Raw genomic sequence first — 27,894 nt, forward strand, 5'->3', positions numbered from 1 at the left:
TGGGAGAAAAGACCCCTCGGAGCTGACTCCTAGCCCTGACACAGACTTCTTCTGTCATCTTAAACCACTCACTTTGTCACCTTGCTGTTCACCCACTTTTAAAAAGGAGAGGCAGCAGTTCCCTCTCTCACAGTAATGTTCTGAGGCTTAATTTCATAAGGTGCTTTTGAAGAGTCTCAGAAAAGGCACTATAAAAGTGCAGCTATTATAATGTCAGAAACATGGACAAAGCTGTGTGTCTCATGAGCTTTTCCCAAGATACCCACGTGCAAATCTAAAAGAGAGGCCGACTCGCACTCAGTCACCTAATCTTCCATGGTCTCACCACAGCAGCTTTGTTTCCTCCCATAAATCTGAATGAGCTTCACACTGTTAACTCCAGATCCCTAAGGAATTAGGGGGCTGCCCCGTCTCACAGACCATCTCCAGGCTCCATCTGTTCTAACTGGCCAAATTCAGGACTGGTGATCGGGGACTTCCTTTGCCCTCGGAGAGTGTGGGCATTCAACATCTCCAGCAGCAAGTCGTAGACCGGGACCACGTTCTTGCACTTCATGCTCAGGAGATGCTCCATTCCCTTGTTACTGTGAAGGAGAACAGAGAACAGGTCAGCGGCCCGGGTCCAACAGTGCAGGGAGGGACAAGGCATTCACGGCTTCCAGGGAGTCCTCTTCTCACCAGGAGTTCAGAGGAACCAGTTGCTGTAGCCTCCAAGGGACACTCAACACTACCAACAGTAACAGCATCCAAATATTTTTGGGCTGAGTGTTTTACTGTCCAGGAAGCCACTGTTCATTCCACGCAAATGGACTTCAGAAAATGATTCAGATGTGCTGGCCCTATTGAAGTCCTAGAGAAAATCTCTTTGATACTGTAAATACAGGAGGTCCACACTGTGTACCTTTATATGAAAGGTATATTTACAGTAAGCAGCTGCAGCAACTACTTCCAGTGACTGAATGGACACCAAAATACACTGGCTAACTTCTAGCAGTGTGTTTCCTCTCCATCCTGCCCAGGGTTAGATCCCCCAGGCAGCTACAGGCTTTAAAAGTCACTTTTTGACAAATAACATGCATCTGGTCTTTGTGGCTGCATCACTCCTTGGATTAACTATTAACTATTCCGTTTGCATCTGGTCAGGGTTTCCCCCCACAAAAATAATCCAGATCACAGCAGCCCCTCAGCGCTGGGAAGCAGGTGCAGCTGGGGGTTGCACTGGAAGCTGCAGGACCAGCTCTCAGAGTCACCACCAGTTCACAGACTGCGTGTGCAAAGCTGCCCCTGGCGCAGCCTGTGCCCTGCTGCTGCCACCCTTCCTGGCAGGGACGTCCCCTCGGAGGTGTCTGTCCCTCTGCTGCTGAGCCCACGCAGCCCGACGTGCCCATCCCTCGTCTGCACGACCAGCCCCAGGGCTCTCACAAAGACTTCCCTGGACGCACAACTTTCCAAGTTAGGTGTCTGTTTGCAGGGCCCTGCTCAGTAGCGAGGGTCTGCAGCATGCCCAGCAAAGGCGAGGATTCCAGGAGCTCCAGGAGCTGACAAGGAGCAGGGGAGATCCTTGGGAAGCAGCCGTGTGCTACGGCTGCACCACACGCGTCACTTGGCAAAAGTGACGTTCCAAAGAGGAGAACTAAGAGTTGCCCCTGGGACACATGACAAATTTGGTCTTGGACAAAAACGGTTCCCAGGGAACAGTTTCTGCCTCCAAACTCAATACCACAAATCTGTTTTGAAGGAGAAATTGAACAGAATGAACAGAAGTGAAGAGCAGGGCCCAGATTACCTCAGGAGAGCTGTAAGTTAAGGCTGAACTTGGAGCTTAACCAAAGTTGTTGTTGTTGTAGCAAACACTAAAACCTTAGAAGTCCAAGTATACATTCTGCAGAATTACCTTGCATGTCGGACATGGGAGAGCAGCATCAGCAAATTGGCCAGGCGAGTTGTCTGCTGCTGTGAGGGGATCCCACTCTTTGCAATTACCCACACTAAAGCATCTGTCACTACATTAAGCAGGTGATGCAGCTTCCTGTTGCTTTCAGGTTCTTCTGCTGACAGTGGAAACATACCTAAAGAGAGGAAAGAGACACAGGAATATTTAGCAAAATGTACTCCACCGAACTCCGTCTTATATTCCCTCGCCTGAGTTTGATGGCCACATCATAAGTGTAGTTAATAACTGTCCCTGATCTTTCTACGATAACATTTTGAACACAGTTGCTCAAGGAGCTCAACCAGATTCCTTAATCTGGCTGAATCCCCCACTCTTGGAGTCTGTATGGGAATAGATGTATTCTCCCCTTCCCAGAGAATTCTTTTGTGTGGTTTAGTAACTACTAGGAACCATAGTACTACGCTTGTCCTAATATTGCCTTGCTGGAAAAATTCCTTCTCTTGAAGAGAAGATTTCTTTCCCCTACCTTAGGGAGAGAGGAAGAACACAGTAGGAGACACTGCTCATACATCAACTCTGTCCTGGTCTCCCAACTGCCTACCTGAGAAGGGACTTGGGCAAAACCAACCTCTCACCCCTCAAGAAACAAGGACAAAGCTGCAAAACATCTTGAAAGTCAGCGTTAAAAGATGAACTTTGACATGGAAGAAGAGGTTTTTGACTTTACATTTTGAATAAAATGATTTTACCGCAGACAGTCCCAAACTAGGCCTGCACACACAGCAAACAGGAGTGCGTAAGATGCTGCAAAGCAAAGCTCCTGTCCTCAAATTCATCTTGCAGGATAGTTGAATCCTTTTCATCATTCCTACTAATCAATCACAATTATATAGGAATATTTAAGCACAATTAATCGTTGCTCAGTAATTTGCTCTGCTAGTATTAAGGGTTGTCTAGTAAGGTCACACATGATCCAGAATCCAGAGAGACAGGACCAAATTTCTCATGGATCACAAGGGACTGCCATCGAAGAGGACATATCCACACCCTGCTCTGGGCCAGGAACCCACCTTGGGGGAAGCTCCCAGACTCTGGGTCTTTCATGCAGTCCTTACAATGGGGTATAGACCCTAAATCCAGCAAATATCATAGCTTTGATATTTCTTGAGCAAAAAAACAGTAAAAAGTGATGATTAGAAGCCTCCCCCTGTTCTTCTCTTCTAATGACTTTATCTCACTTGACATTTCTGCTGTTTTTAAGGACTGATTTCCCAGTTACCCTCTAAACAACAAGGACAATTTGGTGACTGTCAGAAGCAGCCAGGTACTCACTGGAGTTGAGGAGGATCATTGCCTTGACACACAGGTACTCCTTGTGCTGCAGTTTCAGCTCTCGGAACCGCGAGGTCATGGCCAAGAGCATATCAAAGATTTCCAAAATTCCCTCTACGCACTTCCCCTCGTCCCTGAAGAAACACATGGAAAATGTTACCAAAAACGTAAAATTATGGAACTCTGACTCAGCTCGACAAAAGATATAGCATAAAAACGGTGAAAAAGATCTACCCATCTTATCTCTGGGAGCATTCAAAAGGCTACACCATGAAAACTAAATTGAAAATTACATTATTCAAAAAGGTCAGCACCTCTGAGGAACTGATTTTCTTTTTCAAGCATTTTGAATTGCTTGCAGGCTAGACCACAGGTAAGTATGACTGTATTTCTGCTAGAGGCTTTAACCTCTAGTCAGTGGAATTCTGGATAGTTAGCCTGAAGCTATGCAGCACAGTGCAGAGCACAGCACCATCTTGAATCATTTTCCAGATTTGTAGCACAGGGAATTAATACCACCACATCACTATTTGTACCCGATGGAGGCCTAAGGACTTGATGAATAAGAATGATTCATCAAAACAAATTTTTGGAAACAATGAAACATCTTTTCTTTGCAAAACATTGTTTATTTGCAGGCACTTAATTCAAAATAGATATGTATTTTTCACTTTTGCGGGTGATTCTGAATGTAACTTTCTCCATTTCAAATACTGAAAATGTACAGAAATATTTTGGAACATGAGTATTGTGCCTAAACTAAAAAACAAAAACCCTAAACATCCCTAAAAAAAAACCCTAGTGAAAACCCTAAAACATCCCATTGGGTCTAAAATTAAAGAGCAATTTTAAAAATACTGAAGTTATGTTCCTTTTTTGTTGTTGTTTTGGGACTTAAAATTCAGTTGCACTTTGTGACGCGCTTCCACAGTGCCTGTAAGAAGGGGTTTTTCCTTGCAAGGTGTTTAGGATGAGGCACTCAAGGACAGCAGTGCAGGAGTGAAGGCCTCAGCTCCTCCCCTGGGTCCCCAAATTGGTGCTGAGCCCTCAGGCCATGAAGCAGCCACAGGAGGACTCCTTAAAACAAGGCAGCAGCCCAAATATTGCCCAGTTTCCAGTGTGCCCTATGGCAAGGGGGAATTTTAAGGCTTGGAAGAGGAGAGTCCACTGCCAGTTTCAGGACAGACATCAGCATTGGAAAAGTTCTTGTTTACAGGGATCAGGTAGGGAATGTACCTGAAGCTGAGCTAAGATAAAAATAAATGTACAAATTACAGACCAGCTTCATATAAGCATATCTTAAGAAGAAGAAAATAACAAATGCCCAGATGCTTGTTCATTCCCACTCTGCTGTCGTGTGGGGACGAAGGAATCTATCAAATAAGCGCACTCTATTCAGCACATATTAGCTCCCGTAGGAACAAAGTGTATCAGACATTTTTGGCAATTTCTTATCATTTCATTGAACAACCCACTATGTCCTTGCTTTGAATTTCATGCGAGTGAATCACAATTTATTTCAAATCTTCTGTAAATTAAATTTACTGCCCTTCCCTTACTAATCCACTTTGCCTTCTATATATACACTCTGATGTTTATTATTTAGCTCAAACCACGGTACTAGCGCAGATGAGAATTTCTCCAGGTTGAAAAGGTTAAAAGATACTTTAAAGCTAGTGAAGAAAGTAGATTGTTACTCTGACTTTTACCAATATGAAGCTCAGACCAATCCTCCTTAGGTCCTGTAGAAAAACACCCATATTAATCTATGTTCTACCCTGTGGTACATGATGCTATGAAGAAAGAGTTTTAAAAGTTGGAAATACTCTTTACGGAAAAAACTTTCCATATTACAAGTATTTGTACAACAAGCTGTCTATAAAGCCACAGAAAGGTTCTGGGGCAGCACAAAAAACAGAAGAAGAAAGGGAGAAGGGAGAAACTATAATCAAATGCATCCTAATTCAAATATGGTGTGGTACTATGTCTAGTTTTTCTTGAGGGGAAAAAGGAGAATCAATTGACACTAAGACTTTTTAATAAAGTGTCTATAATTTTGGCATCTAGAGACCTGGATCAAATGGCAAAACGTCGACAACAGGTCGGTTAAAAGTACAGCAGCACTCGACTCCGTTAAATGCTAGAGAAATTAGGGAACTCACAGGGTGGTGTCATTCAGTTATACTGTCTATGCTTAGCATTCGTCTGCCCTTGGAAGCACGTGGAACTTCAGTGACATCTCCATCACAAATGCTGTGGTTACACACCAGTAGCATCTGCAATAGATACTTCTCTTTCTCCCACTGTTCAGCTCCCTTCAAACATGCCAATGTGAAATGCTCTAGAAAAGTCTTTTTTTCTTACCTGTCTAGAACAAGGTCTGGTGCAAAAATTAGTTTTCCAGGGTGATCAATTGATCTCCACATCAGACCAATCATTAGAACTTCCATCCAGCAGCTCTCCAAGAGTCTTACTTGGTCATACAGGCTGAGATCAACAAAGCCTAAAATGATCAAAATACCATCAGATAAATCGGCCTGTTAATTTCACCCGTTTTCACCTGCGTTCAAAACCAAGTTCATGCCAAAGTTCCAGAGAGGAGACGCTTAAGACGGATGTCTTGGTAAAGGTGCTTCAGGTTTAGATGAGTTAGCATCTAAGACGCTGAACAGTGAAAATCATTATGCAAGTAGACCATGACAGGTGGGTTCCTTGTAGCTCTTCTCAAACACTTATTTGAGGTCTTAAAAAACATATTATCTATTTGCTGTCTTAAAAAAATCTGCCCTCAGCAGCTTGTACAAGTGTTCCATGTAATTTAGTCTAACTGAACTACTGGGTTAGAAGGCAGTTGGTAACACCCACAGATTAATGAAACTGGATAACACAAACTCTCTCTTACCAGGGACCAAAGGGCTACTTTTTAGTAGCAATAACCTTATTTTTTATGTATGAGGATAGGAAAGGGGAACCCATGAGCTACACTTACAGATTTCACACTCTATAGAATTTGCTGCAGAATTCACTGCCAACAACCATCTGCCAGACCCAAACTCTCACAACTTAAAAAAAAATGTTTTTCAAAACAATCCTGGAAGGGTGAATCGTATAAACTGACAATGTCATTTCCCTAAGAAACAAAAGCTCAAAGATGCTTCAGAAGTTTCTCTTAACTTAAGGTTAAAGCAGACGTGTGTGTTTGCCACCGCCTCCTCTAGCAAAAACAACCAGTTGTTTGGCTTAAAAACAGTTTCAGATGAACCAATGTCACAGGAAGCCACAACATTCAATCTGCACATACTTAAACAATCAACTTGATTGCAGGCATCACATTCTACTAATGAGTATGTCCTGCACCAACTGCATGGCTTACAAACATAAATCTCTCTTCAGAACAGTCTTTGCTTTCAAAGCTTGGAGACAACCCATCAGCTCATAGCACACCATTAGAACTCCCACTTCATTTCCAGCAGAGTATGTTAAACTATCCATAATTTTCCGTGGCTCTAGTACATGTCCTTTAAGTCATGTACCTCATACCTACTTTTCTGTTTAAAAATGACTAAAATGAAATGCCACAGGAACGCAGGAAGAACTTGTGCTGATGTGCAGTGACTGTCCAACGCTGCGCTGCTCTGGCCAGCAACAAACTAAGTTGCATAACGGATCCAAACTTCAATATTATGACACATCCTATCGATTAGCAGCACAGTTGCAGCTATGAACCGCGTTCAACTCTCTCGGACAAGGTCAACAAAGTTAAAGGCAATTATAGAAATTATGTCAGGCCTTAGGATTCAAGTACTTGAAGTTTAGGAGAAACAAAGCTAGGAAGCAACTGCTGTTTTGTGGAGCAACAACAAAACTATAATTTCTTGTGCTGGAAGTACAGTCAAAAATACAGCCAGAGTAAGACTCAATGAAGCAGAACAAGGTCATTAAATATTAACGATAAGGAAAAATAATTAAAGGTGAACCTCTACTTTTCCCATTTGGGGGAAAAGTCAGTGCTAATATTAGCCTACATAATACAGGAGAAAATAAAGTGATTTTTCTTGCACTTTTGGTAAGCATCAAAATAATATCAAATAATAATCTGAAAGTGAAAATGGGTTTCTTATCCAGTCACACAAAAGCAAGTATCTTTACAAATAGTTCTACAGAAAGCAAAATTACTGCTTCCTATGCTATTCATGAAGAACTCCGCAATTTTTTTTTTAAAGGTTTTACCTCTAGGAACTGGAACATGCATCTAAATGATTAACTCCAGGCAAGGCTTTTTGAAAATTGCGGCATCTTTTGTCCTGAGCTTTAGTCATCATGTTTTGTTTTGTTTTTTTTTTTAAAGAAAAAAAAATAGAGCAGTTACTTGTATGTAGATGTAGCTGTCATGTGATATGGCAATATTAATTATAATTGGGATCACGCTAAACATCACATCTGTTCAAAAATATCAATTACTTATTTTCTATGTAACGTAAGTGATCAGAAAAAAAAAAAGTACACAAGAAAGGGTCCTCATTCTGCAGAGCTGTCTGAATGGCTTTGATAGTTTTCAGCAGGTTTTCTACATATTATTCAATTATTGCCGAGAAGAAGGCTTGACATGTGGCATGTGTTGAAAATAAACTAAAAGTGAGCAATGTCCAAATCTGGGTTTGTCTGGAATCTGACAGAAAAGCAACAGTTGGATTTTTGTTTAAACAAATTTCAGGAATTATTTTGATTTTTTGTTTTTACACTGCTGTATTTCAAGAAAGCAGAAATAAGAACAACCTCAAAAAGGAAGAAACTTTTTTTTACAGTCAAAATTTCTTACAATAAAGTAGTTTTGTAAGACTGCTTTTCCTTTTTTTTTTTTTTTTCCCCTCACTATGCGTTTCCTATCAAATTAACAGAACTACATAGCATCTCCAGAAATGGCACCTTTCAGTCAAGTTTTACTCAACAGACAAGATAATATCCTAATAAACATCACTTGGTCCTTTCTAGCTATTTTCATTTTCAGATTATCTTAAACCATGACAAATAAGGATTAAGCATTTGAGGATTCATCTTGAAATATTCCACACTAATGGCAAAAATATATATATATATATATATATATATAACAAAAAAAGTCCCTTTGCGAATGGCTAAGACAGCTTCAGATGCTTGTGCCGTGCAGGTTTCTTCTCCCAGGAACACCGTGTTGGAGCAGGAATTTGCAGGCACTGGGCAACAATCAAGCCATCTCATCGGAGCCCTCCAAGAGGGTGGCCAAGCAGTGGAGATTGCAGCCCACAACTAGGAGATGGTGCCCAACAGTTGGAACTGAAAACAGCTCCAAGCACTCTACTAGACCTGAATTGGGATGAGCTTCCCTCATCCTAAATTCTTAGTTTACTGATGTAGTCTGCACAAAAACTGTTGCATAGAATCACAGAATGGTTGAGATTGGAAGGGACCTTTAGAGTTCATCTAGTCCAACCCCCCTGCTCCAGCAGGGACACCCAGAGCACGGGGCACAGGGTGGCATCCAGGTGGGTTTGGAAGATCTCCAGAGGAGATTCCACAACCTCTTTGGGCAGCCTGTTCCAGGGCTCTGTCACCCTCACAGGAAAGAAGTTCTTCCTCATATGGAGATGGAACTACCTGTGTTTCAGTTTACATCCATTACCCCTCGTCCTGTCACTGGCCACCACCTTGAAGAGCCTGGCCGCATCCTCCCTACATTCTCCCCTCAGGTACTTGAACATGTTGATCAAGTCTCCTCTGTCTTCTCTTCTCCAGACTAAACAAGCCCAGCTCACTTAGTCTTTCCTCATAAGATAGATGCTCCAGTCCCTTAATCACCTTCATGGCTCTCTGCTGGACCCTCCCTAGAAGCTCAATGTCCTTCCTGTCCTGAATCTCCAGAGCACATAATTCATCACCAGATGCAAGAATTAACGTTGAGGCTGTCTGGGCTATGCCTATGCGGTGGCAAGGCCTAGGCCTGCCTTGGGCTCACTGTGGGACACGTAGGCTGTGTACAACACACATTGCCAGAGGGATTACTTCTAGCCAAGTGCTATTTCCAAAGGTAAGGATTAAGCTGCATTCAGCTGATGCTTCTTTTAGCTCACTATTATTTAGTTGGTCACCTTAGCAGTCACTAAAGAGCAACCATCCATGGTCTATGCCTGCCAGCAAGTTTTCCTGCAGTTTGCCAATTACCTTCCCTATGCACTGGCTGCTTTTACTCTACCTTTTGATCTTTATTCTGGTTGCTTTAACCATGGGCCTTTTGTTGCAAATATTGACCAATTGCTTCTCAATTGCAAGGAGGGAAAAGGCCCATTGCCACAGCACTGTAGCCATGTTCAAGACACTCCAGGTTGTAACAGGGGTAGTTGTACTTTAGTGCATGTTCTTTGTGTTGCCGACAAGGAAAAGCATCTCTGGTGATTTCTGTTTTGAATGAGGGCATAGGATAAATTTTGAGATCGATACTGTTCCCTACTTAGCAATTTGATACTCTTGTGGAGCAACTATGGGAGCTGAAGCAATTACAGACACCCAGTGCTTAAATACTCTTCATCTGGTTTCATAAACAGAAACCTTTCATCAGGGTTGAAGGAAGGAATTTAGTCTTTTTTTTTTCTTTTTTATAACACTCTTGTTACCATCTTTTTTATGAAGTTTCTTTAATCAGATGAATCAAACATTTCTAGCAGATGAAGTGGAATTTGCATGCAACACCGAGTATGCTTTTCATTTTATGAGCAACTAATACACTAGATAGCAAATTATGTGTAAGGTCACTGTCTAAGCTTCAGATGAATTATTCAGAGCAAAAAAAAATGTCCATTACCCTTTTAGAATAAAAAGCTTAAGATTTTCATATTATGCATTCACAGTCCCATCCTATTATTTCAAGGCAGAGAACAGTATATTAAGGGTAACAGTGTTGGTCAGTATAAACAAAAAAAGATTGAAATTCTTACCAGGAATTTTTTTGGCCCAACCAATCATATGAACCAGCTCTTTATCTGCCAGTTTTGTCAGGGACATCATCATGGAGGCCTCTGTGAAGGGTTTGCTGGGACGACTCACCAACACATTGGGAGGCTCTGCTTCAAGTAGCGTTAAAACAAACTGCTCCGGACTGACTGTGCTGAGGAGGATCTCTTTAACACGGGTTGCTGTCTCGCTGTATTTCTTAGTTTTGCCAATACAATGCATTTGATCTTCTGAATTACGATGGCGGCGCAAAATCCGGTACCCACAACGTTCCCTTCTTGAGCCTGAGACAAGAGGTGTGTGATTACACTGAGGTATTTTTCTCTCCATGTTGCATTATACAAATCCAGACACTTGGGGGAAATTAAAACAACTTCTCGTATTGAATAATCTAATACTGAACATCAAGATTCAAAATCCCTAGAGCATCCACCATTTAATTTGTTTGCACTGACTTTGACTGAGATTTTTGTTTATTCTACTAAACAAAATATGATTTGTTAAAGAGTTTATTTTTGAACTCCAGTAAACTCATTTTAAAAGACCATGGGAAAATTCACAATGACATCAACAAGAGATAAATCAGGGCTTTAAATGTAAATAGATACAGATGTTTATTTCTGTATTAAAATTCTACTTTAGATGTATATTGAAGAAAAAAATAAAAAGAGTTCTGAAAGTCCAGGCCATGATACTGAGTAAATGCCTCAGCCAGAAGCACAGCTGAGCTGTGTGTGCTCAGCTAAGACTTACCAAGATGCTACCCGCTTTATCCCTGTGTCCTGTTAAGGCAGTGGGAGTTTCCCCATATGAATTTGGATCTGGTAACAGCAGAAGGAGTGAGCACCCTGCTTGCAGTTGTGCATGCAGGATGTTTTTTTTCTATTGCATAAGAGCAGTCACTTTTATGAACCTTTAAATTCCAGGAGTTAGTTTATAGCTCATTATGACAAGAGCAAACATCCTCTGACTGTCTCTGTTACCGCTGCCATCACCACTACATTTTCTTGACTAGTAGGCTTGACTCAGCCATGACCCACGACTTCTCCTCCTCCTTTACTACTTTAGCATAACCATAATAAGAGATACATTTATTGACTTACAAATAAACCCTAGCAGTAACTAATGTACAAGATTTTATCATATTAAGTAGGACACTTTGAGAATATTAGGTTTGAAATAGATCCTCAGACTGAAACGCTCCAGCACTTAACATTTTTAATATCACAATTAAACTGCCCTCTAAATCACATAGAAGTGATTTTTTTTGTGCTAGTCATCGACATTTTTAATAAAAGATGATACTCAAAGGTTGAACTGTCATATATAAAAATATGCTTGTGCTAGTATAAATCTGTATCAAACCAACTTTATTACTGTATACATAGGAATTATGGATTCTTAAAGCATAATAATAAGTTGCTGCATTTGATTTCAGTCCTGTAACAAATTTGACAAAAGCATTCTTCCATCTGGTGTTACTATCCCAGTATTACTGCAGTTAGCAAATCTTTCCAGAGTGCTGTCTAAACGCTTTTCACTGTGGTCACAGAACTCTGTTCTTCGCTAGGTTGTGTGATGAAAAGTTTACCCCCATAAAAACAAAGGAGCAGAGGAACACCGAATGTGGAAGGGCCCCAATAACCTAACTGGTGCCAAGGAGCAGCTGACCTGGTTATTTCCAGCACCGTCACACAAGAATGATCAGCCCGTGGTCTGGGTATGACAGCCAGCAGCTAGTCAATGAGAAAGGCCTTGCAATTGACCCCAAGGGGCTGGGAGGTCCAAACCAGCTACCAGAGAGAGCACAAGAGCTGCAGGTCAGCTACTGGTAGGGCCATAGCTCTGCACCAGCCGCCAGAGAGATCCATTTGCACGTGTGTGTGTGCACATGCACAAGGCATTCAGGAAACCAGAGGATGCAGAGATCAGATATTGAAGAGTCTGAGTGTCTAAAATCAATTACTGAACGGTCCCATATTTTGTGCAACTCTCCTTGTGTCCATCTGTGTGGAAGCAACTGGAGTGCTGCTGCTGACCTTGGGGCTTTGCAAGTCCCAGTGCTAGAAACTGGCAACGCCTGGGGATGCATCTAATTAACAGACCTGGGGGCCATCTAATTAACAGGCTGAGTCTTCATTTTTAGTATAAATGCAATTATTTTTGAAAAATTATGAAGCCATTTTACTGTTTGTGTTCCAGAGTGCTGCGCTTTCTGTCTCTGTTGACGTGTGTGACTAGCTGTATATAGGCACACGTATAGGCACTGTGTGTACCTGTGCCTAATGTACCTGTGCAGCTTGGCTCTGCTACCAGCAGCACCTAGGGCTGTGGTAATGCAACAGTCTCCCTCTCTTGAGCCACCAGATTCATGAACTCATAACATTCATCATCCACATCCATCAGATTTATAGGGACCATGAGTCGCCTACATTCAAACCAGACACTGCAACTCTGTCCCCCACATTCTGTCAGTAAAATAAGATGGTCAAGTTTAGATTCAATTAAGAAACGGAAGGGAGAGCAGAGAGAATGAGAAAGCCATTTAAGATGTCACTGATGAAGCTTGTCCTGATAAATAAGATGCTGGTTAAATGCAGATGGTCGCTGGTGGAGGCTGACCAGGTGAGGTGGTTTGTCAGGTCAGTCTTGTCTTATCTTCAACTGCAGTCAAGCATCCTTTCAATTAACCTGTGAGAAGGGCAGGATGCAAGGCCAGTCAGGTACAACCTGAAGGCACTGGAAACATGGTACAAGGACTAATAGAACCTGCCAGGACTTTCAGGATGTAAAACTTAAAACTGGTATTACTCTAAACCTAACTTACTACCTGCTCAGTGAACCACCTCAGATATGCAATGGAACAGAATGGGTGTTAAAAGAGGCTATTAACATTGGAGCACATCCTTTACCTGGAAACCGGAGACTGAATAAGATAGATAAGCAAAGCTGGCTGAAAGAACAGTCCTGCACATGGAGGAATTTCCTAAAGGAATCCCTGTGGAACCAGGCATTTGAAACACCTGGTATTAGCAACTGGAAATATGAGCCTAAAGTCTCCATCACTGAAAGCAAGGATGGCTTTGTGTCCTTGAGAAAAATATGGGTGTGATGGGTGCGGGTTGAGTACTGACTGGCCATTTACATAAATAACAGGTTGAGGAGAAACAATCAGTGATTTGCAAAACCAAATATCCTTAGTTTAGTTGAGTGACAACTAGCTAGAAGAATCTGCAGAACAACCAGAACAGCAGTCAAGAACAGACCATGTACCAGTAGGGACAAATCAGAGCTGGAGACAGCATCCTATGGAAAAATCAGTAAGTGAACCTTGATGGTGATTCCCAAGGAAGATTACCTGCAGAACCTCACCAGTCACAAAGCAATCTCCTTCAACCGTCTGCCTTGACAAATCTTGTTCCTCCTGAGATTCAAAGGACAATGAGAGGCAGACCAATTTCTATAAAGATACATGCATGATGCAGTGAACTCTGTGCTAAGCCTCATTTAGGACAAATGCACAAAGGTCAAGCGAAAATCCTGAAGTGCTTTGTCAGCTTCAGAAAGTCACTACAACGGCACGACAGGCTGCAGTCTGCTCTGAAGTCACATCACACACAGCAACGTATATAAGTACTTTCCAGCAGGGATAGCAAAGAGGAAAGGTCAATGGTGATCTAAGCAACTGGATCGAAAGTACAGCCACCAGACAGAGACCATAAAATGCCAGGGCATCAGGGTGCTTTATCTAGAGAGAGATTTAATGGATCTGACTTCCACAGGAACATGCACGGTCAAGACTGCAACCTCCAGGGAAGGAACTAAAGCAGAAAGCAACACCTCACAGAGGTCGCACTGCTCAGAAAGCCAAAGCACACTGAACTTCAGCATCTTGGAGGACAGAATGACCAATATAGCACAGAGGGTCTAAAAACTGCTCCAAGACATTAATGGGCTTTGCTTTCCAGTACTTGGTGGAGATGCGAAGCACCAAGAAAGAAAATGCACAATGAAGAGCAGTTTTTAAATTAAATTCATCAAAGTCAATCAACTGTCTGAAGGGACCGTGTCCAAAACAAGAAGGTCCACAAAAGGATGGGCTTGGCTTGGTGGGCAGGAAGATGCTATGAAAAGAAAGCAGAAGCCTGAATCACTGGCTAACCCACAAAAAACAAACAAACAAACCAGAAGCAGACAACTTATCAGCAATTAATGGGATGCCATTTAATTTCACACCTTTTTTTTCCCCAAATGCAAGCAAAACAAAAGACAGAGCACTGCAAGGTTACACAGCTAGGAAGGTAAGATTTCAAGCTTGCTAGTCAATTGACAATGCAGGCAGCAGCAGTCTAATTAAAACACAATTTAAACCATATAAAAGAGCTTTTGTTATTTTTGTTTAAATCCAAATGTTTAGCAGGACAGAAAAAGACATTCTGTACACATCTGTTAAAAATGGAAACATGTTTATAAACATGTTTATAAAGCTGTATCTTAGAAATATAGTTCTACCTAGTATTTATCTATCTAGACACTGAATTAATCAGTTCAAAGGCGCATCGAAAATTCCTTCAAATGTTTCAGATTAGGGACTACCCCTGGTTTTACCACGAACTCCCTGAATAACGATTTCTCATCCTTATAAAGGTTATGAGGTGAATCTGGGCAATTGTAGAAGTGCACAAAATGATCAGAGAGTGGTTGAGGCTGGCAGGGACCTCTGGAGATCATCAAATCCCATATTCCCACAGCACTCCTCTGATTTACAGCTAATCTTTGCACATGGAAATAGTTGAAATCAGCTGAGAAGACTGGAGGAAGGGCGAGACCTCTAGTTAAGGTGCCATAGGCCAAGCAGGCAAATAATGACAAGAACGTAGTAAGTCACACCAAGAGGTCTTGAGCCTGCTGTTCGCTCGCCTACGGATGAACCGCAACGAGCATCACTGACAGCAAAGTGAGTAGTTTTTGAAGTAACTCCTGGTTTACAAATTGCTTGATCCTGTAACACATGCCCTGCTGTCCAATATGGTGGACAGTTAGGAGACACGTAGCTCAATATTGATTTTGGCCCTAGCAACTGCTAGCAGGTTCAGTAGGAACTGCAGAGTCTGCTCTTCAATGGGGTATAGTCAGTTTTGGGAAGCGTCTGAGCTTAAAACTTGCTCTTCTCAAGTACACATTAGTAGATCATTGCCACTCAAATCACCTCTGAAAGCAAATGCAAATGTTCTGGTGAGTACACCTGTATTCATAAAGCAGACCTGAAAAAGACGCTGCTGTCTGCTATAGACACAGCAGAACAAGAGCTAAAATTGCAGTAATTTCTATAACAGCTAAAATACAATTAATACATCTGGCATTCAGAGAACGCCACAAAATATTTTTTCCCCGTTCACTTTGCACGAAAAGTAATTTACAGCATTTCAAAGTACTACCTAGAAACTGCACTAAGGAGCTAAGTACAGGAGAGAGACCTAAATGCTGCACTGAACAACTTATATAGGCCCACAGAGTTGTATCTTTTCCTCCATGCAAACCTAAGGAAAGAGGGCATTATTCAAGGGCATCCACTACTTTTTAGTATGGCCTCTCATGCTCACTCACATTTGAAAAAGGAGCTCTAACTTGGAGCATTTCTGAGACATTAGGACCTAGCATTTGTAGAAACAAAGATGATGACCAAAAAGAGATAATTCTAGTCCAAGCAGGAAACTGAAGACTTGTTAAGGCAGAAAGTTTATTTTCTCTGCTAGCAAAAAAGTCAACTACCAGCTCAGTCACTATCAGAGCAGCTCTAGCAAATGATGAAGCAAATCCCCTCTTCACTGCCTTGGGCAAATAGCTTAGGCCATCTCAGGTTGTTGCGAGAAAGAGCAGAAAGCTCCCTAAAATTTCCATTTTGCCATGATACATTTTATTCGAGTTTGCTGGGTAGAATTTAATTTTATTTGCCATAATTCTGTTTTACTTGTTCCAGGTTGCTCCTGAGGCCAGGATTTTGCTGTTTAGTGGCTTGCCTCACTGGAACATTAAGCAACACAGACTTAATCTGCACAGAATCGGGAGATACTGCGTCTAAGACTCTCAATGTGCTCTTGGCAATGATGTGATATCCAGTAAGAAAATCCATTATCACCTTCATACAGAGCACCCAAGCTAGCACCCCCTCTCCTACAGAAATATCTGCAGCTCCATGGCCTTGCTGGCTTGACCTCTCAATGTTTATGAATATAGTGATGTCCAGGAGAAGTTCACACCAGGAAACTGCAAGCTGCAAAGCAGTATTTTTCCAACTACCTCCTACTGTTGTACAGAGGCATGTACTACCCAAGCAAACCTATGGCCATAAACACACACACGTGTATATCTGCATATATATATATATATACACACACACACATTTTTTTTCTAAGGTATCTACTGAAAATATACAAAATTAGGTTTTAAAGACTTGATGCAAAGAGCACAGCTTTTATAAAGAGCCTTCCTAAACTTGCAAAGCAGTAAATAAGGCTCTTTTATCGCTTCTCCTGGACAGTAAGTCTCCACCAAGCAAATATCCACTTAACGAAGCATTCTGTCCTGTCCAGAGCTTTAACAGACGTGAACCAACACATTCACTGAGTGACCTACGAAAGGAACAGAGAGACTGCGAAAAAGCCTTCATTAAGGAGAAAATGTACTCTTATGGCTTTCTAGAGTGAAAAAGGGGTATTAAAGCATGACTCTAACAACAACAACAAAAAAGAAAGATAATCACTTTGGTCTGCAGGAAATGGCATTTATGTTTCACGCAAGAAATACAGTTTTAAAATCTGTCTGGTTAAACTGTCTGTCAAACACTGGCTACCATATACCCAAGCATCAGCTTTGCTCACAGATGTCTCAACTCATCAAGTAATTGAGACAATTCAGGCTTGATTAGCAAACATGCAACTTCTACATTACTTTTCCTCAAATTAAATTCTTAGGATCCTCAGATTTCAATTCTACAATTTAAAATACTAAATAATTTTAAAATAGAATTCTTATAACTAGTAACTGAGCATATTTATAAATTTCAAAGAGTTTTTTTTTTTTTGCATAACACATGTAATTAGCATCCTATAAATATTATTAGGAGTATTGGAAAAGATTATAAGGAACACAAGCTGAAATACAAATAGATTTTATGTATTCCTTGTAATATCATAGTCCCTATGAATTCTAATCACAAAGCCAGACTCCATTAGAATACAAAGATTTGCTTATGGGAAACATTGTGGAGTCGAGTCTTCACAACAATACTGAAAGCAGTGCTAACAGTGAAACGGTCTTTATAAAAGTTTTCCAGCTCTAATACTGAAGCTTAGATGTGCAAAATTGATGTGCAAAACAGATGATTGCAGCCCAAATCAGAGTGAGGGAGAAGCTACCTCAGCTTCCAGAGTCTGGCTGCTTTCCTATTTTGTGAGAAGGGGGAGATCGTTTGGTTTGTTTAACCTAATAAAAGGAAGGTTGTGAAACGATAGGGCTGCAGTCCAAAAATACAATTAGAGAGTTAATAATAAAGAGAAGAGCCTCTAAGCTATAAGACAACGCTGCCACAAGAGCAAATGGGCGTTAATTGTCCAGCAATAAATGCAGGTATTCGGGAGAATGTTCCTAATGAAGGAAATAGTATTCTGCAAACGGCCTTCGGATCAAAGCAGTGGGAGGGTGAAAACACTGCCTAGCCTTGAAATAGAAACAGGTAACTACATTAAATGGGACAAAATGAGATGCACGCCTGCAAATCACAGAGGACCAGGCACACTGACCTTGTCACTTCCCCTCCAGTGTTCCTATGTGATGTTTTCCTAGCCTATCATGGACCCTGATACAATTATAAGAAACAGCAATAAACCTTAACTATGAAAGCACATTGGATATTTAAACATCTTTTAAAAGATTTTCATCTTAACAGCAACCTTTCAAATATCAACTGATGTGTCAGTACAGGAGAGGAATAAGACAAAAGGCTACATGGTGCAGTGAGCACAAACTAGGTTGACACTACTCCTTTTGATGAAAGGGGTGGAGGGCATCTAATGAAAGTAGTCTGGCTATTTTTTTTTTAATTAAATTTTTAAAATAAATTTTAAAAAACCAACAACACTCCCTCAAACTGTTTCCCTTCTCCCAACAGATAACCAGAGCTGGTTCTTCATATGATGTTTAGTAAAGCTGCAGTGCTCCTTGCAATGGGTTGCTGCAGACATTAAGACTTTGCAGGATTAAAGAAGGGATGCTGGATGAGTTTCTATTCCACTGATCTGTTTGGGCCTATTAAATATGCAAAGCCTCTCCTGGACCAGCAAGTCCATACTACTGCTTTCTGGAAACTGAGATTATTTTGCAGAAATTTCAAGTCTCATTCTTGCATTCTTCCCTAAGCATTTCAGCCTGGACACCATTGGGGGCAGGAACAAACGAGCCAGCTTGAACCTTGCTGTGTTACTTGGTGAGCCTTTTTAGGATGCAGGGAGGGCAGGGGGAAGAGAGGGAAGCAGTAGAAGCCCTACAAAATTACTGAAGGGGGAAAAAAAAGCCCAAGCCCAAGCAAACGGTGCACGGCCGCACATTATACTTACCACATTTCATCATTCCCACTTCATAGCATTTCCGTAGCCGACATGCCTGGCAGCTTTTGCGCCTGTTTTTATCTATTGTGCATTGATTTGTGGCTGGGCAGATGTAATCGTTATGTCCTGCAGGAGGGAACAAGAGAGAAAATTTAAGATCTTCGGCCATCTCTCTTGGCCTTGCAAAAGTACATATTTATCCTGAACTGAAAATGTTCATCTTTGACCTCAAAAAGTATCTGGGCACCACATACCATCTTTCCCTGATCACTGTTAGATAACTGAGCACCTTCTAATAGCAATTCATTTTTGAAAATGGGACATATGCTCTTGTGGAAGTTGACCCCAAAACCCCAACTTCTCCCTGTATATCGGGATACAGCAAATGGTAGATATAATTTTTAGATATTCTGGACAAAGGTGTCTTTTATTTGCCTCAGTTTCTATTCCCTCTCTTTCTGTTGTCTTCTCCTTCCCCCCGATCCTCCTCCCCAAAACCCTTTATGTCATTGTCTTTGATTAACCGATAAATTTGATCAAAGAGTTTATTACTGTAAACTAGAGTGGACTACTCTCTGAAGCAAATCACCTCCTGCCAAAGACTGGAAGTTTCTCTTGGAGTAGTACCTACAGATACAAAAATATTCACTCATTTACATTTCCTAATCTCTTTTCTGGCAGGTTGTTTTTCCAAGTTATTTTTTCAAACTTTTTTAAGAATAGATTTGACAAAGATACAGCAGTCTACGAGTAGGTTGTTTTTTCTCAATAGATGAGCAAGTCCAAGAGTTCATTTCCCCAAGAGCGATTATTTAACTGAACCATTGTGACTATTTCCTTGCAAAATTAAAATAATTTTAACCTTGAATTTTTGAACCTACAGTGTTTAAAAAAGAAGAGATCAGGTTACAGTTTGTCCCACTTCCTACTGGCAGAGAGGACTGAAAAACAAATTACTATTTATCACTCTTCACACAACTTGGTGGGGGGAAGGAGGCAGGAGGTCTCTGTTGCACTATAACTGAAGCACACAAGAGCACCCAGGGGTCTAAAACTCCTGTGGCCTTGGGATGATTTAGTTTACAGGCAGATGTTCAGAGTTGTGGGACCAACACGCTACTCTGCAAGCTTGGACCAGCGTAGGAGACCACACACAGTTGTCCAGTCATACTATCTAATCCTGTCCAATTGCCATAGCTCAAAATCTTGGAAATTGAGGCTTTTTTTTTTTTTTTTAAGCAACATCTTTAACAATAACAGTTGCAACTGAGTGCTTGATAATGCTTTATGGCTTGAACTTGCTTTCATTTATTCGAATTACAAACAAATGTTATCTGACAGGGTGCATTAAGGTGTACAAAAGGCTACAACAGGTAACTTCTTTACGGACAAATCACTCGTGAGTCACGCAGAGCAGGGAAATAATTTTCCTGACAGAAAACACTTTGAGACCAAATTCAGTCCCATTTGTGACAGACGGGAGACAAAGTTCTCTTCAATCATTTTTAGAATCAAAGGGACTTGCATCAATTTTTATACGTTGTTATTTGGCCATGCAGAACTTAGAGGAAAAAAAAAGCCAAGAAATTTTGAATAAAGTTTGATTCTAACGGTGACATGGATTCTGTCACAAGAGAAGTAAGCGCTAGAGTGGAAGAGGACATTATGGGCAGCCAAACAATAGGAGCTCCTGGGGACCTTACACGTGCAGTCAATATCTTACCTGAATCCAAATGAGCTCCCACCAAGCAGCCCCAGACTAAGACAAAGAACACGATAAGCCAAGTCAAAGCTGAAGCCATGAAATGGTCCAAACTCCAGTTCATGTCTTTACAGCACACAAGCCACTGCTTGGTCTGTAGGTGTGACAGGAACCATGCAGACCTACACTACATGCTGCAGCCACCGAGCAGATCTGAACTGCCTACTCCGTATTTCCCACATTTGAGAACTTAATCATTGAGCTGCAAATTTTAGTTAGAAAGATTTTAGACTGCCAGAACAAGAACTACTGCAATGCAGAGCATGGAAGTAAATAAATATATATATACAAAGGCATGCAATACCTTCTGTGGATATTTTTATATCCTATATACTACGTAAGTATTATTTGCTACAATTCAACAGCTCCAGGCAATATATTCCTCATAGGAACAGTTCCTGGCAAGCAAAGCCTTGAGACAATTACCCCCTACGACAACGTCTGTTATAGCAAATCCACAGTTACTCCATCTACTTTTGGGATTCAAGCTGCAGTTTCACAGGCTTCTCACTGATGCCTTTGCTGAAGCTTTCTCATGTGCAATGCATTCCACCTCTTCTCAAGAGGTCAATTGCTCATTTTGTAATGTTTCCAGATCTTCCAGATAGCATAAGAGCCAACAGATAAAGCAGTTAAATTATTTGTTGCCCTTTTTCAACATGTATCACGACACACCAGGATTTTAAAAGATCAATTCGTTACTAGATCAACTGCTGCAATACCCAACCCAATCAAGAAAAAATTATTTGAGCAAAAGGTATCAAAAGCTGGTTTTCCTACCTTGAATACTTCTTTTAAAGAATGCTTTGCAGCCTTCACATGACCAGACCCCATAGTGATATCCTGAAGCATAGTCACTGCAGACTGCACAGAAGTGGGCATCCCTTTTTGAGCCAGGATTATTTGCAACGGGGCTTGTACAGTCACTGCCATTAGTTTTTCTTTTTAACGTCTCTCTGACAGAAAAGGAAAAAAATGTTATAAATCTGTAAAAAATGGATCTAGCTATATTGCAAAGGGCTTCTTATTTTTCACCTTCTTCAATTCTCTCAAAGTCTGCTATTTCTGAAGACCATTAAACAGTGTTAGATGTTTTTCTAGTAAGATTATTTAAAGTACATATTCCGATCCCAGAGCTTCCAGTGACGTCTGGGTAGAAAGTTCCAGACACTCACAAGCATAAAATCTTACTGCTGATCTGACATTCACATGAACTCTAGAAAAGTCATACAGAATACCCATGGAACTTGAAGAATGCTTAGAAATACAGAAGGAATTTGTAAATTGTCTTGTTTATGAATGAATCTTGCCTTTGGGAAGCTTAATATAGAAAGCACAAAACTGCCAGGCAGCTTGGACTACCACGAACAGAACTTCATCTGCTTCTCACTGTGAGCCACTAGCAAGGGACAACCCCTAGCTTGAGCAATGCACATGCACTCCCAAGTATCTCAACCTTTAAATGAAATCCTATTAATCAGAATGCTGGAGACATCTATTTAAAGCCGCAAATGAGACCCACACGGTTAACTCAGGGCTAGACAAGGTTTTCTGTTCTAGATGACCAGCCATGTTGACTGCCTTTAACGAGGGAAGCGTTAAATAAAAAGAAGTCTGAGCACCAGAAGAATGTAGAAACACGATTAATAAAACGTATTTTGCACATAAATTCTATTGCTCAATATAGATTAATATGTCTGATCTTGAAGTACCCTAAATAATTCCAATTGCAATTCTCAGTGACTAAATTAAAACTAGAACAGGATAAAAACATGACATAGGAGCCAATTCCTGACATCAAGATCCTGTAAACAAACAGTAAGCGGAAAGGAACTTAGATCATCACTGAGGTGGTTTTTCGGATATAGGAAACACTTTCTTTGTATCCTTTTTCTCCAGACTTTATTCTCTTTGTCTTACCTTGCTGGTCAATATAATTCCTTCACATAACATTGCACGCAAGCTCTCAGTAGTGGTTTGTCAAAAGCAAAGCTGTATAGTCAGCTTACAAGTATAAACTTATAAGTTTATATATAAGGAGGCAGAGGGAGAAATCACAGTGTTCCCCATGCTGCCTTCCAACAGGGTTAAGGAAAAGAAGAAACATAGTTGGGGCAAGGCAGTAGACAGCACCTTTCATGACTTCTAAAGAAGAGGGATATCTGTCCAGGGAAGAAGAAACCTGTCCATTAATGAGAGTAAATTTAAACAGAATGGCAGAAACACGTTGGGATTGATGTCAAGGAGATTTCAGCTAGCTTATTAAAGCAGACTTTATGCTGCTTTCATGATAGCAGGTAAGGACAATCACATGCACATCCCAACTAAGAATCACCAGCCCACCCCCCTGCTCCAGAGAACATGATCCAGTTTTCTGATAGAAGATTTGGAAGGAAAAGGTGGTTCTCTGAGCAAATACTGATATAGGAATTTAAAGTACTTTTTGTAGACTTTAGTTACTGCAATAACACACACATTTGTTGAGATATTATTGAGATGAAGTATTACTAAGAGTGAATACAGCCTATCACAGGGAATAAAGGTGCTGAGATGTTACAGCCACACCGTATTTGATCACACACACATCCAGCTGATTTCCAGATTCAGAGTCAGGAAGGTATCTCCCATCCTGGCCCACTGGGACGACCAGCATAGGAGACTCCCCCTAATAATACAAGGGGTACATCACGTATGGCTCACACTGCTACTGCGAGAGGAAACAGGATTGCCATTCCTTCCTCCAACTCCCTGACTTTCAGAGAAAAAAAACAGAATTTGATATTTTGCTCTATAGGTGGAGGTATATATTTAAGCTCTGTTTGGAAATCATGATCCTCTTGTGAGATTCAGAAGAGCATTAAAATCAGATAGAGTGTTTCAGTTCCCAATTGATATGCTATAGAGATCTGTGTTTATTGCCCCTGCTAAAAAGCACAGAAATGTTACAGCTAAAAAATAGAGAAAAGGCACATTCCAGACCATCCCACTGGTGTGCATTGCCTTCTTACCTTGCAGTCATGACACATGCTTCAAACAAATAAACAAACAACACTTCTTTCTCTGTTTAAAGTTGAACAGTAGCCATCCTGCACTCAGGCAACCTATGGGACTTCCTCAGACCGTGCTAAACAACTTGCACACAGAGCAGCAGTCTGGAACGCGTCCCCCCCATGAGTTGGCATCGAAGATGTTCAGCCACGACAGCCACAGCCTCAACGCTGTGTTAGCAGAGTCTCTGGTAAGGACAACGGAGCTAGGAAATAGCTCTGAGCTTTACAGCACACGTTCATTCCCTTGAGGACTTCCCCATCGCACAAAGAGCAGCCTCACAGATGGTTGGAGGCTGCCTTCGGGCTTGCAGCACTCAAGGAGGTTCTGCAGAAGAACGAGCTGCCAGGCTCTGCAGAGGAGCAGGCAGCTGCCTGGCTGCCCAACGCGCTCCTGGGTCGAGGGCAGCGGGGATACAGCCTGCTTGCTACGGAGCTGCATCCGCACAGGCTGTCCCAGACTTACCATTTTCACCTCCTAGCACTCCCCTCTACTCTGTGATCACGGTTTCTACATGCAGATCATATGTTTCCATTAAAAAAAAGGAAAAAAAAAAAAGATTTTTGAGGAAGTAACAAAGCCTCAATTTCCTACTGGTGAAAAAATAACAGAGAGTCTCAAAGATCCTCGTTACCTTCATAAAACTCAGCAAGACTCTCCCTCCTCTCACAGAATTTGTGTGAGATGCTGGCGAAAATAAACAAACAAACTGAACAATAATTTTCAGCCATTACCCTCCTGATTTTCTGAGAAACTCCCTCCAGCAGGATTTCCAGAACTGTTAATACCACACAAATGTCAATATTTAGCTCTCCACGGCACTGGTTCTGTTACACTCCAAACATTGATTGGTGTGCTGAAAATAATGTCATAGGTATCTCAAAATTAAGGGACAGGCATCTCTGTTTTACGAATAAGGAGTTACACAAATTAAGCTAAAATATCATCTCGAAAAGACTACAAGACGCACTTGAGAGCTCTGCAGAATGAGAACAGTTAAAAAAACATAGCGGGGCAATATAAACAATTATGGCTTCAGAGCAGAGTTTAAACAATTTAAAAGCAAGACACTACAAATTAGGACGCACTGAACAATAACACAAATGAACTTATTAAACTTCTGATGAAGCAAACATCGCTGGCCAATGCATCCAATAAACTTTTATTTCTGTATTCTATCTGCGGCTGCTGTCAGAAGAACAAGGAAAATAACAGAAGGGAAGAACAAAACAAGTCCCAGAAGCATGACTGGCAATTTCAGTGATATTTCTTGATACATGTGTCCATTTGGAATATAAACCTTCTGTTTCTTTAATTACAAGCCTTTTAGTTAGAGAATGAGAACAGAAACTAACTTCAGCCTACATGCCAGACTAGTCTTATATAACTTACATTTATATTGCCAAATTTCTTTTCCCTCCACATCATTTTAATATAAAAGCCGTGTTTGTGTCCCAACAAAATTTATGAGAGTATTTCTATTGTCTGCAACAGTTGCAGCATCCATAAGATTGTGCCAGATTTGTATCATCACCAATGTACCACCATTTAATGCAAAAATGGACCTTTAAAAATTCATGTCTACTTTTATACAAAATACAATGCATTTTTGCTAAACTCTTGCAAATTAGCACACTGCTACATAATATTTTCCTTTAACAAAGTTAAATAAATTACTTCTGCATTTATAGAATTAATGCATTTATAAGGAACGGAAATTTAGGTTCCTTATTTTAAGCTGATCCACAAGGAAGTTCAAACTGAACAGAAATCAGTTCTGGCAAACTAGATCACATCATTTTAGCTAATGTTAATGGAATTTCACACCCAATAAAATTAAATTCCTTTCACAGTGAGTCTACATATTTATTTTTAAATGTAAAGGAATAAACTGTGTAACATATCTAACTATATGGTAGTACCTGTTTACTCACCATTTGGACAGAACACCTTTTTTTATATATATATATATAAAAAAGAACCTACAATGCTGTATTTAGAACTACTTACACCTGACACTACACGTTTTCCATCCCCCACAACTATTCCCTTAAGTTTCAACCCAAAGAACTCTTCCTTCAGGGTACAGCCTACGAAGCCACAGCGTCGCAACCATTGTTCCCATGGCAATAAATACAACGTTCATGACATCAATTTAAGACCTCTCCAAAGTATAAAGCAGAAGAAAACACAGAGCTTTTTCCTTTACAGCCTTATTTCAGTCTGGAGACCCACAATAAGGGAATTACTACTTTTGCTTCTTTTGGTGCAAAGTTAAATTAAATGTCGGTTCTTAAAATTTCTGCACATAAAGGGGGTTACAGCGTGCTGGTGACTGAAGCACAAGAAGGCCCAAAGAGCCAGCAGCACCTACCTACTGCTGAAAGGTAAAGGTGAGCCGTAAATTTAGATCCCGCTTTTCATTGATTTTTCCCATTTAAATTAGGTCATAATAAGCTACGAGAGCAATAGCCCATGCGAATGCACACCAATGGCAGAAGGCTGTTATTTACACGAGCTGCTGAGTCACCGGCTTGGCTCCCGTCCCTGCACGCGGGGATCACGCCACAGAGCGTCGCGTGGGGCACTGCCTCTTGGGTTATTCCAGCCGCTGCCCTATCGTCCGGCCACCTTAAAACATTAACCAGTGGCAGCTTTTCCAGATCTCTCTCTGGTTTAAACATGAACCAAGTGAGAGGAGTTTGGCTACGTTATTTAACACTGCACCCTGCTCAGGCGCAATATCTGCTTTGGGGAAGCCTTTCGTGAAGCAGCAAAACCCAAACGGCTCCTCACACCTCCACCTGCATCAGGTTTGCAGGGCAGACCTGCCCGTTACTCTCTCCTGACCCCAAAGGGAGACCCGTCAAGTGGCCAAGCAGACATCTAGATCTGACTTCTTGTCCATGTACAGACAACATAAGGCCCATCCTTTGGGGAACAGGTGGGAGTAGTTTCAAAAATGGCCCAAATCCTTTATGAACAATCGGACTAAATCTGCTTCCAGGCCACACTATTATTTTCCAACCTGACAGTGACCACAGCAGTTAAATAAAGAGTCCTTTGAACAAACATACAACTGCCCAAAGAGGAATAGCACCTGCAACACCATGTTTTTAATCTACGAAACAGCTGTTGGGCCGATCAACAGAGTATGATGAATCAACGGCTGCTGTACCCCTCACGGGAGGCAGCAGGAGTGAACGCGCAGGACGGGAACATGTGTTTGCAAATAGTTTCTTTACACCTGGCACTATTTTCAGCTGCATCTTCTGTCACAACAATTTCATAAAGTAAGTCTAGAATAGCAACGAGAAAACATCGGACTTTCAACAGCAGCTCTCTTTTAAACATGATGCATGCTCTCATGTGACTGTCAGAACTCAAAGTATTTTTTAATATCAAGTTCATGAAAAGCTTACATGGATGCAGTTAAAAAAAATCCACATGAAATGGAATTCAAGCAATATTCTCTAAAAAGGGACAAAGAACAAAGCTTTGCTTCTCTCACTCAAAGGACTTAATTTGCCAGAGCAGAGAGATTAGTTTTTATTACACAAAGTAGTATCCAGAAGCCCTGAACTTTTATTTATACGCAATAATCAGTTTCCAAATAGAAAACATTTATAGTGTATAGTTCTCTATGGAGCCACTTGAAAAGAAACCCTATTTCAGAAGTTAAAACACAGGACTGATTTGATGTTTGCATTTTGGAAGAGACAATACATAGAAGTCAAACAAAAAAAAAAAAAGGAAAATCTGAAAAGAATAAAAGAAAATGCAGTTAATTTGCAGTTTCAAATTTTAAAGTTTAAATAAACGATAATTACTCACCTATTGCCAGGCAGCACTGGCTCCACGGGTCTTGCTTCGCACCATGGGCTCTTTGGCTGCTCTGTGTAGAGAATTGATGACTGACAGTGCAGTGCCAGAGGGGAGAGGTGGCCAGGGCCAGACCACAACACACCTGGGCTTGACGTTTGCCTCACAGTTGCATTCTCTGAATCACCAAAATTGCTGGTAAAGTTGTAATTCATCATAGCAGGACTGCAGAAAGCCACGGAAGAATATTCATGTCTGCTTTCCATGTAAGACGAAGGGATATAAACTGGACTGTGTTCTACTGCCAGCACGGACTGAGTACAGCTGTAGGGAACTGGAGAGCCGATACCAGCTGGTGAGTTTTTAATTTCTGTTTTATTGCACCCAATATCTTGAAGTGGCAGCAACTGAGAAAAGTCCTTGTGCGAAGATGCACACAGAGACAT

At 41.1% G+C, this 27,894-nt stretch overlaps 1 protein-coding gene across 1 annotated transcript; it reads right to left on the bottom strand.

The window, feature by feature from the left end:
- On the bottom strand, positions 1-27,894 carry ESR2 (estrogen receptor 2). Its single transcript, XM_088539749.1, has 9 exons — positions 27,594-27,894; positions 26,805-26,925; positions 21,359-21,534; positions 18,826-18,942; positions 10,195-10,494; positions 5,591-5,729; positions 3,227-3,360; positions 1,895-2,069; positions 1-584 (listed from the first exon to the last, which is right to left on the bottom strand). The coding sequence occupies exons 1-9, from the start codon at positions 27,892-27,894 to the stop codon at positions 413-415; spliced, it is 1,635 nt and encodes a 544-aa protein (XP_088395875.1). The 3' UTR covers positions 1-412.

This window comes from Tinamus guttatus, unplaced genomic scaffold (assembly GCF_059628265.1).
Source record: "Tinamus guttatus ecotype Peru unplaced genomic scaffold, ASM5962826v1 Tinamus_guttatus_pri_ptg000048l, whole genome shotgun sequence".
In the NCBI taxonomy this organism is placed as follows: Eukaryota; Metazoa; Chordata; class Aves; order Tinamiformes; family Tinamidae; genus Tinamus; species Tinamus guttatus.